Below are 12,138 nucleotides of genomic sequence, written 5' to 3' on the forward strand. Positions count from 1 at the left end.
ATAAATTTTTGAATATACTTACCCGGTGAATATAAATTAAATGACCCTCCCTTCCTCCCCAATAGAGACGCAGTAGGACGAGGAGAAAATTGAGTCTTTGTTTACATAAGAGCTGGGTATCTGGTCGACAGATGGCGCTGTTGGGCACACCCGCAACCTGTGTAGCGATCGCTGGCGAGTTTTTCCGTAGAGTTTGTCTGTCGAGCAACAGAGTTGCAGCTATATATTCACCGGGTAAGTATATTCAAAAATTTATTTTATAATCAAAATATCATTTTTTTACTCGCCTGATGTTCATATACACAACTAACCTCCTCCCCAATTGATGTCAAGAGGACAGGAGATTAGTTTTGACTTGGAGACTGAAAGACAAAATTAGTGATAATACTTTGGTTATTGTCATTAGCCATAAGATTCAATTAATAATGTCCCTCAGGAGTAAGTTTAAATAGGAAAGAAAACAGGATATTATTACCTTTGCTGTAAACATCGATATAAACCGAGCTTCAAGAGAGAAGCATTATGAACATCAGGTGAGGAGTGTAGAGAGTTAATATTTTTTATTAATAAAATTTTGTTTTTGTCGGTAGTGAAAGATGATAAATTGTATTTTTTATGCATTGAAAGGTAAGGAAATTTAATTTTCCAGCCATAGAAAGATTACATAATTGCAAAGTTAAAATTTGCTCATGTAAAGAAATTTACACGCTATATTAGCTCTGGATATAATTTATCTTTTCCTTATATTGTCTGTATGGTAATACAGTATATACACTTGATATAGAGTTTGATGTTTACCACTGTTCAAATATTTCAATATAAATTGATGAAACTAAAAGAATCTAATTCATTCATATTTTTCCCTTAGTGTATTGATAATCAACAGGTGTCGGTTTTGAATATGGTTTTATCCAGATTTTATTATTAAATTGAAGATTGTTATTGTAAAGTATTAATAGAATAGAAATTAAACTTTTGAATTAGATAATTAAACCTTTTGTGATTATATAATTAAATATTTTTAGTCTTGGTGGTCAGGTTAAACTTATGATGATATTATGCAAGGTGAAAGTGCTTTGATTATTGGACAGGAGGTAGAGAGATAATTCACTTTAGATAAATTGATTGATATCATTGTTTCAAAAGCATTTTTACTCATCTCAAATATGTCTTTAGAAAGTATACAGTACTGTCTAATTCAGGAAAGAAACTTTTAGGATGTATGATTTGCACTCGTGAATCCATATGAATATATTCAAAGGTAGCATGAACTATAGTTTGAAAACAGTAGTTTCTCATGCCTTCATTACCACACATTCTATCATACACTGATATTGCACTGTACTGTAGGGACACCAAAGTTGAAGATAAAGCTAGCACAACTTGTATTGTGTAAATTGTATTCAATTGTAGCTTTGTCAAATTAATATACTGAATGTCCTCAACTTACAAACTTTGTAATTCGAATTGTGTTGAATTTTGGCCTAGGATAGACTTCACCTAACTCACACGCCTACGATTCTTAGTTGCAAAAGTCGACAAATAGTCACATTTCGTGTTGAAAATGTCATCTTATTTACTGCATTAATATATATATATATATATATATATATATATATATATATATATATATATATATATATATATTATTATTTTGTTACAGTATTCCATTATGAACTTTTGCAATATCTGAGATTTGTATCTCCGAATGTTTGTAAGTTGCAGACCTTCTGTAGGAAATAAAACTGAAATGTATTTGATATTCCAAATACAATGAGAATATGTATATTGTTTATCAGTGTATTGCCATTAAAAACTTTCTCTTATTTACAGGGGATGTTTGAGCCGTACCTCAAGAGCTTCTTTGTCAGGTCTTGTGACCCAACTCACATAAAGGCTCTGAAATTAGAGGTAGGAATTCATTGTTGTATAAATTAGTGAACATTAAAGAGCATTTTTCAATTTATTTAGATGTAATAGAAGCAACTGTCTGTTTTACTTATTTTTCTGTATAATTTATGAATAATGAATCTCATGGCAATGAAATGACTTCTGTTAGAACAGATAGATATTTGATGAGTCATTATTGATATCATGTCAGATTCCAGAAACAAACTTAACATTGGAGTGTATAGTAATCCCTTGTCGTATAGAGGTTCACCTATTGTACCATTACCAAGTCTTATATTTTGGATACTCTCTTAGGTAAAGGAAATACGATTTGAATGTTGAATCGTTGTTTATTATTTTAAGGCAAGCAATTTTCGAAGAAAAATTTCTTCCCTTTCTTAATAAGTCTTGATTTAAACCTAATTTAGCTTCGAGACAACAAATATGCATCTCAGCCAACCTACCAATGTCCTACAAGCTGATGTGGCAGAGTAAAACTGATGTGGTTGATCCTTTTTAGGGGTGAGATTTCAAATGAGATTTATATATTTTTATTTTAGGGTTGTAAAGCTTTCTTTTATGAATCAATAGGTTATGATTCTGATATAAGTATGGAAATAATAGATTTTTGAGAATCCTATTATTTTCAAATAGTGCTAGTCAATTTTCTACCTAAGAATTCATCTGTTTTCAGAGTTTAAGTGGCTGCAGTATGGTCAGGAGTTAAGGTTAATAATATCCAACCGCAAAAATTATGAATTTTCAGTATGTTAGGAGAAATTTTTAAAATTGCTCTCCTAAAAAATCCCTTTGCTTAACAATACAGTACAAGTTTTCATTCCCCCAAAAATTATATGAAGTTGGAATAAAAGATAAACTATGTTGGATTGCTGTAGACATTAATGAAAATGATGATACTGATGAAGTTGCAATTGCTGTGAGTAGAAAAAATTAACCTCTTTCTACTAGCAATTTAATATCTCTAGTCTTTTATGTTAGATAATATAGACTTTGAAAATAGTGAATCTGAAATATGTTTTTTTTACATTGAATATGAAGAGAAAAGATCAAACTTTTGTGCCAGACAGGAAAGATAGAGGAGAGAAGAGCAAGAGGCTGACAAACGAAAATGTTTCTGGACAGCTTACTGGAGGATGTAAATTAGAATGTAACAGATGGACAATTTTTAAAGAAAGCTAGAGATAGGACCAGGTGGGGGCAATTGACAGGCCACATCAAGGACATGGCACTTGCATAGATACTAGATTGGCTAGAATTTTTAATATGTCAAACCAGCTGTTGAAATGTTAACTGGTTGGCATTGATAAACAATTAGTTGATTAGTATAATGAAAATGATGATGATAAGGGTGTTGATGATATTCTAAACATTTCATTGTAAGCTGCTGAAATCACTGAAGGATTTAATATCTTATCAAAATATAATGATGATGATAACTAAACAAATTAAAGTAATAACTGTGGATTATTAAGTAAAACATAATATTTATATCATTAAATGCCCACAGTTGTGGCCACTCCAATGAAAGAGTATTTTGACTCATGTTTTAAAGTTATTGGGTAATATTGGCTAATAGGATATTTATTATTACTATTATTATTATTATTATTATTATTATTATTATTATTACTATTATTATTATTATTATTATTATTATTATTACCAGCTAAGCTACAACCCAAGTTGGAAAAGCAGAATGCTATACTTGGCTCCAACAGAGAAAATAGCTCGGTGCGTAAAGGAAATAAGGAAATGAACTACAAGAGAAGTAATGGACAAATTAAAATAAAATATTCTAAATATATGAAAATAAATCTCAAAATCATAAAAATTTCAAAAAAGCAAGAAGAAATGAAATAAGGTAGAATTGTGTCCCCAAGTGTAACCTCAAGCAAGAGAACTCTACTCCAAGACAGTAGAAGACTATGGTACAAAGGTTACAGCATTACCCAATTCATCCTTATCATTTATAGATGTCAGATATCTTTCTCAAAGTACTGTTAGTAGTGTAATGATAGCAACTTAATACTAAAGATCACCCAATGCCCCTTTCTTTCCATTCACTTACTACAGACCTGTGAGATAGTTTCTGTGATATTTCATTTAATTCAGTTGATAGGTATCCATAACTATGTAAAAATAATGCTTCACAAACCTTTTTAATATATCACAAATATTTCACTTTTATGTTTTCAGGTGCTTACCAATTTGGCAACAGATACCAACATATCGGTCATTTTACGTGAGTTTCAGACTTACATAGGGTCTTCTGATAAGGAATTTGTTGCTGCAACTATTCAAGCCATTGGAAGGTGACTATTCTTTCATGTGTAATCATTGTTACTATATAGGTTTTGTCGGTATTTAACAAGAATGATTAAATTCGACATCAATGGAAATTATCATTGAGTAAAACTAATTCAGTTTGAATATTTATAACCTCTTTTCGGCTCTAATTAGTAAAAATTTTATAAAGGAAAATTTAAACCAAAGATACATTTTAAAACCAAAGATAAAGTTTTTGATTAAAGTATTTCTTTTACAGATGTGCTTCAAATATTAGGGAAGTAACAGACACTTGCTTAAGTGGTCTAGTGTCCCTTCTGTCAAATAGAGATGGTATGTTGTTTATCTTTTTAATATTTGATTTTACATTTGTTGTGTCACCAAATAGAAACCCTTTCACTCTTTATAAGAAATATACTTTAGGCAAAGCTGGAAGACTAGCCATAAGACTTTTAGCGAGGTATAGCTACCCACCGCTAGTTGAGGCAGGGGTAGGGGTGTTATGGGGTAGAACTGCCTACCTCACTCACGCACACACACCTGTGTTCTATTGTCACTTTTGCTTTTGGCTCTGTCGAGAGTGGACGCTGGCACTCTCTACCATTAAAACTTTTGACTGGCTATTTGACTAATCTTTTTTCTCTCTTTTTCTCTTTGTAGGTGTGACTGTTACGTTTCAGGTTCAGCATACGGACTTGTCTTGGACCTGATACTGCTGCAGAGGATACTCGCGTAGGCAGGACTCGCCTTATGCAGAGGGTTGGGAGTGGCCATCCTCCCAATGGGAGAGATTTGGCAGACTACGTAAGAAGAGGTCTAAGAGGGATTCTTCACCTTCGGGGTCATCCTCGAATGCAAAGAAACCTCGACTTCCTTCTACATCGTCTCAATCTCTTCACGCGACTTCTTGCTTGGTCTTCCCTGGGGAACGATCAAGTAGAAGTAGTGACTGTTTGACCCCCCAGACAACCCCTAGGATTAGAGGATGCCGCTGCTTCCCCTAGTGAAGCATTGCTTCCCTCTGCCAAAGGGGAGTCTTTCTCCGTTGCCGACATTCTGCAACTTTGGTCCTCCTTAAGGATTGCTGGTCCCCCGTCGAAGGAAGGTCATCTGGAGTTGAGCTAGTTCGGGGAACAGAGGAAGCGCACACCAGCAGACTCTGAAGGAGTGAAGATATTGCACCGGCAGTTTCTTTAGTGTCCCGGCCTGGTTCTGTTTCCTCTCCCTCTCTGTCACTGTTTGCAAAGGCAGCCTCGGCACTTGTGCAAGGGCATGTTTGGAGTAACACTCCTCGGAGTGCTCAGTCGGGAAGAATAAATGGGGCGACCCGAAGTTTGACTTTGGTCTTGCTGACGCTGACGACGACGCTCTTCATCGATCTGAGGATGCACAGCCTGCAGAGGGTTTGTGAAGTCCAAAGCATCATCCTGTCCTTCTTAAGGGGGAGCATAGCATGATGAAAAGGGTTTCGGATGCGTCCATAACTTTTTCTAGCCCATCAGAAGTAGGCTTGTCGGAGCAAGACGACGAGGTAGTGCGTATCCTTCGTCGTCGTGTTCGTCAGACTCATCACACTCATCATACAGTATTCCTCATCCAGTCCCTGTAGCAAATCCAAATGCTGGAATGCTCGCCATACTCCTGTGAGAGTATTGATGAGTGACAGATGTGTAGCCCCGGGTCATGGCTAGGGAAACCCGATTCAAGCGAGAACTGCTGACAACAATCTACGTGAACCAGAGTGTTTGCCAGCCGCCTATGATCAAGTTGACCCTCGGAGCAGAGTAGACCGCAGTTCAGCGAGAAAGCCATGCACATCGTTGCGTACCCATCCATCAGTTAAGGTGCAAGGGCAAGTTTCTCTCTCCAACAATAATCTACGCGAACTTAAGCATGCGCACAGACATCTGACTATAAGCCGTACTTCAACAATGCACGAGCGTGTAATTCCAGCATACAATCACGAGCGAGGGAGTATTACCCCACGACCAGCTGTTTACCAGTGGAACTTGTTCACCAGGAAAGGAGAGCGCACTCGCCAAGAGATCACCTTCCAGCAGTAGTTGTCCACGAATTCTGGTTTGTACGGCCAGAGCAGAGCAGGAGTGTACCTGTGCGCATTCACTCAATAAAGTGTAAGCGAATGCCTCCCAGAAGAGATGACGATGACAGGTCACAAGGTTTTCCACAGCGAGCTCCTCATAAACAAACTACGGAACACAAGTTCTCTCAAAGTGCCCCAATGGGCGTTCCTTCATTCAGCAAGGACAGGCCATGGTTCCATGAGTTGGTGAGAGCAGTCCAGCAAATGGTAGCCAGTACCATGCAGGTTCCTTTAGGAAAAGATTCAACTGCGACCCTAACAATGACAAGCGTTCGGTAGATAACGTTGTAGGCATCGAGCTCCTTGATGTACACCTCTCCTCCTTCCAACCCAAGACAAAGGAGCACTGTGCTAACATAACAGTAGGCACCCCCCAGGCATTTCTCCCATACAATCAGCCAAGGAGAGCAAGCTTCCAAATCTAGAATGTAGGAAGCTGCAACTGGACTTCTCTACGTCAGAGTTGACTCCGATAATAACTTGGAAGAAGGGGAGGCAACAGAGACATGCAACACCTCTCCCTGGCGACATGCTCTTCACCCTCGAACCAGTAGGGGCTCGAGAACACTGAGGGAGATCTTCCTGACTGAGAACTAACGTCTGTTTCCGATTGAGATTGTCTGACCTGTCCAGAGTACTCCCCCCTTCCTGTGGAGAAGGCCCAGCCCTCTAGCAACTCTCCACCCACTTGTGTTTCGAGCTCATCCAAATCTAAAGGAATGAAGAGAATCTCTTTACTCTCTGAATTCATTTCTCATCCTAGGGAGATAAAGGATACAAAAACGGTTCCAAAGAACTGGGCATCAAGGGCTGTGGCACTAATCCAAGGGCAGAGCATGCCGAGTTCGGTAAGAAACACAGAAATAACAGCAGACAAGGATCTCCCCTCGAATTCAAGAGTCCCTGCCTGGCATCATTATGTCGACATGCCCCTGGCTTGCATGGATGCAAGCTCATGGGTAGAAGACCCCGATCTGGACTCAGGGCATGAGGAGATGCTGCCTAGGGCCAGGAGCCCAAAGATCTTGGCTGCTGAACACCAGGCGGTTCACGCTTTCTGGCAGGTCCTGGCGTGTATCAGGGCCATCAACAGGATAGAGGACCCATCCACTGCTCTCCCTTAAGGCAGACACTGTCTCAGACATTCTGTACAGCACCCAGAAACCCACCAAGACCAGGGCAGCGTAGCCTGGTCGAGGGGGCTGAAGAGTGCTAAAAAGAATGTGTACTCTCAAATCATTGGAGGTTCTGTCCTTCCGGACAAGCAATTCAGAAAAACTCCTTCCTCCTCCGTTTGTTCAACAGAGGAAATACAATGAGATCATGGAGGAATCTCTAGCAGCATTACCTCCTATGAGATCATGGAGGAATCTCTAGCAGCATCACCTCCTATGAGACCATGGAGGAATCTCTAGCAGCATTACCTCCTATGAGAACATGGGGGAATCTCTAGCAGCATTACCTCCTATGAGATCATGGAGGGATCTTTAGCAGCATTACCTCCTATGAGACCATGGAGGAATCTCTAGCAGCATTACCTGCTATGAGACCATGGAGGAATCCTAGTACCATTACCTCCTATGAGATCGTGGAGGAATTTCTAGCAGCATTACCTCTTAACCCAGCAATAGTTCCTCTGACCAATGGTATGACATATCAGAAGCTGGTGGCCATACCTATGAAATTTTTGGCGAGCGATGCCTGGAACATGTAGAGTTGTGAAATAGGCCATGCAAGCTACTTCGTGGCTCGATCTATGGAAAACTGGTCCCAAGAGCATAAGAGGGAGGCCATGTCAACCTTCCTGCTCTCAGGAACGAGAATCATCAAGTTCCCAGCCTAGCAGGTAGTGAACCTGAGGTCTAATTGGGTCCTCAAATGAGGAGATGCAGTGATTGACAAGTTCCACAAGCAAGAGCCAAGAGTGGAAGCACTCAAACTACGCACCTCATCTATGGAAGATCCCTTGCTGTTCAATGTAGAAGACATTGAAAAGGTGGTAGATTGTTGGAGAAAAGCTAACCAGGACTCCCTTCTCCAAAGGGCCATGACAACACAACCCTACACACAGCCCCTCCAGTTCAGAGACCACCTCCTGTAAGATCTCAGGGGGAACACCAAGGAGTTCAGGTGCTTCCAAGATGTCTGCAAAGGAGCCCTTTCCTACTAGAGAGCAGAGCAAGGGAAGCAAATGAGGAAAATGGGGACAAGGAGGAAGAGGAGGTGGGTGTGGACAACCCCGCGAGGTAGGGCAGTCCTCCCACTTGTTCACCAGTGGGAGGATGCCTGCAGAGCCGGTGGCTGAGGTAGTTGGCACCAGGGACTGATTCTTTGACGGTCTTCATACTACGGGAAGGTTATCACATCCTGTTCCCACTATTACTCCAGCCATTAACTCGACAACCAGTTCCATTGAGTTATACCACGAAGGGATCTGTGAAGGAACAGGCCCTCAGGGCTGAAGTCCAGACCATGCTGGAGAAGGATGCTCTACAAGAGGTACTAGACAGGTCTCCAAGCTTCTACAGTTGACGCTATCTTGTAGAGAAGGCTTCTGGAGGTTGGAGACCAGTCATCGACCCCTCCTCCCTGAACAAGTTTGTTCAACAAACTCCATTCCAAAGGGAGATGACAGACACAGTCAGAAAGCAGTCAGACCCAAGGACTGCATGATAACACTAGATTTAAAGGAAGCATATTTCCAGATCCCAGTCTGTCCATCATCAAGGAAGTATTTTAGGAACATCCTAGACAATCGGCAATACCAGTTCAAGGTGCTGTGTTTTGCCCTGTCGGCAGCACCACAGGTTTTCACAAGGGTTTTCTCCCTGGTGTCAGTTTGGGCTCACAAGAACGGCATTCGTCTCTTCAGGTAATTGGACGACTGGCTGAATCTAGCAGACTCGGTGGCGACCCTTCTCCAACACCGAGACAGACTTCTCGAGTTTTGCCGCGATCTGGGGATTGTAGATAATCTCAAGAAGACATCCCTGCAGCCGACGCAAAAACTGGTATACTTAGGAATGCTTCTAGACACCAGACTAGGCAAATTCTTTCCATTCAAGATAGCAGAATAGAGAGACTGAAGAAGGAAGCAAGCCCCTTCTTGTTTCTAGACTCGCTTCCAGCCATTGGTGGGTTCGTGTAATAGGACACCTGTTCTCCTTGGAGCACCTAGTGACCAAGGGACGACTACGCATAAGGTCTCTTCAGTGGCAGCTGAAGTCCAGCTGGGTTTAGCACAAGAACCCATCTGGTCTTCAGGTCCGGATAGATCCCAAGGAAAAGAGAGTTCCTGAGGTGGTGGATATCAGATGCCAACCTCCTCAGAGGGGGGCAGGTCTTCTCCCCCCCCCCCAGAATTGATGCTCTTCACAGATGCTTCAAATGAATGGGGGGGGGGGGGCCTCACATGTCGCATCACACAGCCTCCGTCACTCTGGTCTGAGTAGGAGCAACATTGCCACACAAACCTCCTAGAAATGAGGGCAGCTTTTCTGGCCCTCCAGCAGTTCCAACAGCTACTTTCAGGACACTCCATTGTGTTGATGATTGATAACACCACGTTAGTGGTATATATAAACAAACAAGGAGGTACCTTTACACAGAACCTATGCCATTTAGTTGTGGAAAGGGTAAGATGGGCATAAGACAACTTGGTAGCCCTATCAGCCTGTTTTATCCTGTTTCATCCCGGACAAGAGAAATGTTCTGACGGATAATCTGAGCAGAGCGACTCAGGTAGTTGGCTCTGAGTAGTCTTTGAATTGTCAGGTAGCCAACAAAGTCCTGACTTTGTGGGGTTTGCAGACAGTAGACCTGTTCGCAACTTCTGAATAACCAGCTTCCGATGTACTGCTCGCCGTTACTAGATCCCTAAGCACTTTGATCAAGATGCTTTCTAATATTAATGGGACAACACACGGTAGATGTTTACTCATTCCCCTCCTCCCCTTTTTGCCAAGTAAGAAGACTACTCAACAAGGTAAGGGCATCCAAAAACCTGTCGATGACCCTCATAGCTCTGTTGTGGCACCATGCAGAAAGGTATCCAAACCTGATACATCTGCTCACAGACATGGCAATGGAGCTCCCTTCACATCACAATCTACTTAGACAACTGCACGTGAAGATTTATCACAAAGCCATAGAATCCCTACGACCTAATGCCTGGAGGTTATCCAGCGTCTCGTATCTAAGAGAGGTGTGCAAAAAGGATGTACGGCTACCTTTGGGAATCTTCAGCTGCAGTCTATCAAGCAAAGTGAGCTGTCTTCTGTAGTTGGTGTTATGGAAGAGGTATGGCCTCTCTTGATGCCACTATCCCAGTGATAGTGGAGTTTCTCTTTTACCTCCCGGAGGAAAAACTCCTCTTGGTGTCAGCAGTGAAAGGCTACCCTCTCAGTTTTTAGCCTTGCCTTTGAACTGAAAGGAGCTAATATTTCCTCTTCGTTGGAATGGTCTTTCCTCATACAGGGTTTCGAACGTACCTGTCCTCAGTCAGAAGTTAGACCGCCTCCATGGAATGTAGTTTGTGTACTGAGATCCTTGGAAGGAGTGCCTTATGATCCGCTATGTTGGGCATCAAATCTTCACCTGATGCTTAAAACGGTTTTCCTGCTTGGCCTGGCCTCGGCCAAGAGAGTCAGTGAATTGCACTGTCTTTCTTACGACAGGTAATGCTCGGCTTTTTCCCTGAGTTTGTTGCAAAGACTCAAATTACGGCAGTAGCGCATCCTAGATTTGTGCCCTTCTGGATTGAGAGTCTCCGTAACATAACCGATGTCCCAGGTCAACTGCTTTTATGCCCAGTGACGGCGCTGAGATGTTACCTCAAACGAACTTCAGGAGCTCATCCCTGAGTCAACAGAATTTTTTTCAGCATGGGGAAGGATAAGAGGAGAGTCACAAAAAACACGACCTTGGCGTGGATTCACAGTCATAAATCAAGCCTTGAATCCTGACTCTCCTCCACGATCATGGAAACCAAGATCTCACGGTGTTAGGGGCATAAGTACGTCCCTAGCATTTAAGAAAAACTACTCTCTGGCGGAGGTTCTGCAAGCGGGTGTGTGAAAGCGTCCGACGACCTTCACCGCCCATTACCTGCAAGACGTAACCCATAGGAACATGGAGATATTCTCCATCGGTCCTGTGGTGGCTGCACAATAAGTGGTTTAAACACCTCAAGCTCCTTGATCGGACAAGTAGCAGATGGTTTGATTGAAGGCAGATGTTACTTGGGATAAGTCTATGCGGAATGATAAGAGTGACTGGCATCTTTTATCTTGCCCTCTCTTGGGGCACATCACCTACGGTACACTGCAAGTTGTCCTCCGCTGTCTGCTGGTAAAAACCATTTTCCTTGTATAACCTGAGATATGTTCATATATTTGTTAAGTCCCCATTTCCCCTAGTGATTTGGGAATTGGTCAATGTCCATTGGTTTGTTCAAGGAAGTCATATGACTCTAAGAATTCTTAGCTGTACAAGTCACATTGCTTAGTTATCACACAATCTAGCGAGGTGTCAGGACGAGTTCTCTATAAGCTTGTGCTTAGCACGGAGGAGCACCACGGATGAAAAACCAGCCAGTTGGTTAGGACTTCCACCCACCTTAGGGTAAGTCTTACGCATAAAGAATGAAAGGGTTTGTATAAAGTGATGGAACAGATGACAAATTTGTAAGTAATTTATATTTTTCCTAACGATACAAACCTGCCAGCACCTACTCCCCTGCAAGTCCTGCCTGCAATTAAAAGTAACGATAGAACACAGGTGTGTGTGAGCGGGGTAGTCTGTTCTATCCCCTAACCCCCCCTGTTAACTAGGGGTGG

At 41.7% G+C, this 12,138-nt stretch overlaps 1 protein-coding gene across 2 annotated transcripts in view; it reads left to right on the forward strand.

The window, feature by feature from the left end:
- The window catches only part of rb (adaptor related protein complex 3 subunit ruby), a 262,024-nt gene that overhangs the window by 192,149 nt on the left and 57,737 nt on the right, over positions 1–12,138 (forward strand). For both annotated transcript variants that reach the window (XM_068363804.1, XM_068363805.1), the window contains exons 9-11: positions 1,834–1,911; positions 4,108–4,223; positions 4,457–4,530. In XM_068363804.1, the coding sequence (XP_068219905.1) occupies positions 1,834–1,911; positions 4,108–4,223; positions 4,457–4,530 (268 nt within the window). The remainder of the gene's footprint in view (positions 1–1,833; positions 1,912–4,107; positions 4,224–4,456; positions 4,531–12,138) is intronic.

The sequence above is a fragment of the Palaemon carinicauda genome, chromosome 40 (assembly GCF_036898095.1).
Source record: "Palaemon carinicauda isolate YSFRI2023 chromosome 40, ASM3689809v2, whole genome shotgun sequence".
Classification (NCBI taxonomy): domain Eukaryota; kingdom Metazoa; phylum Arthropoda; class Malacostraca; order Decapoda; family Palaemonidae; genus Palaemon; species Palaemon carinicauda.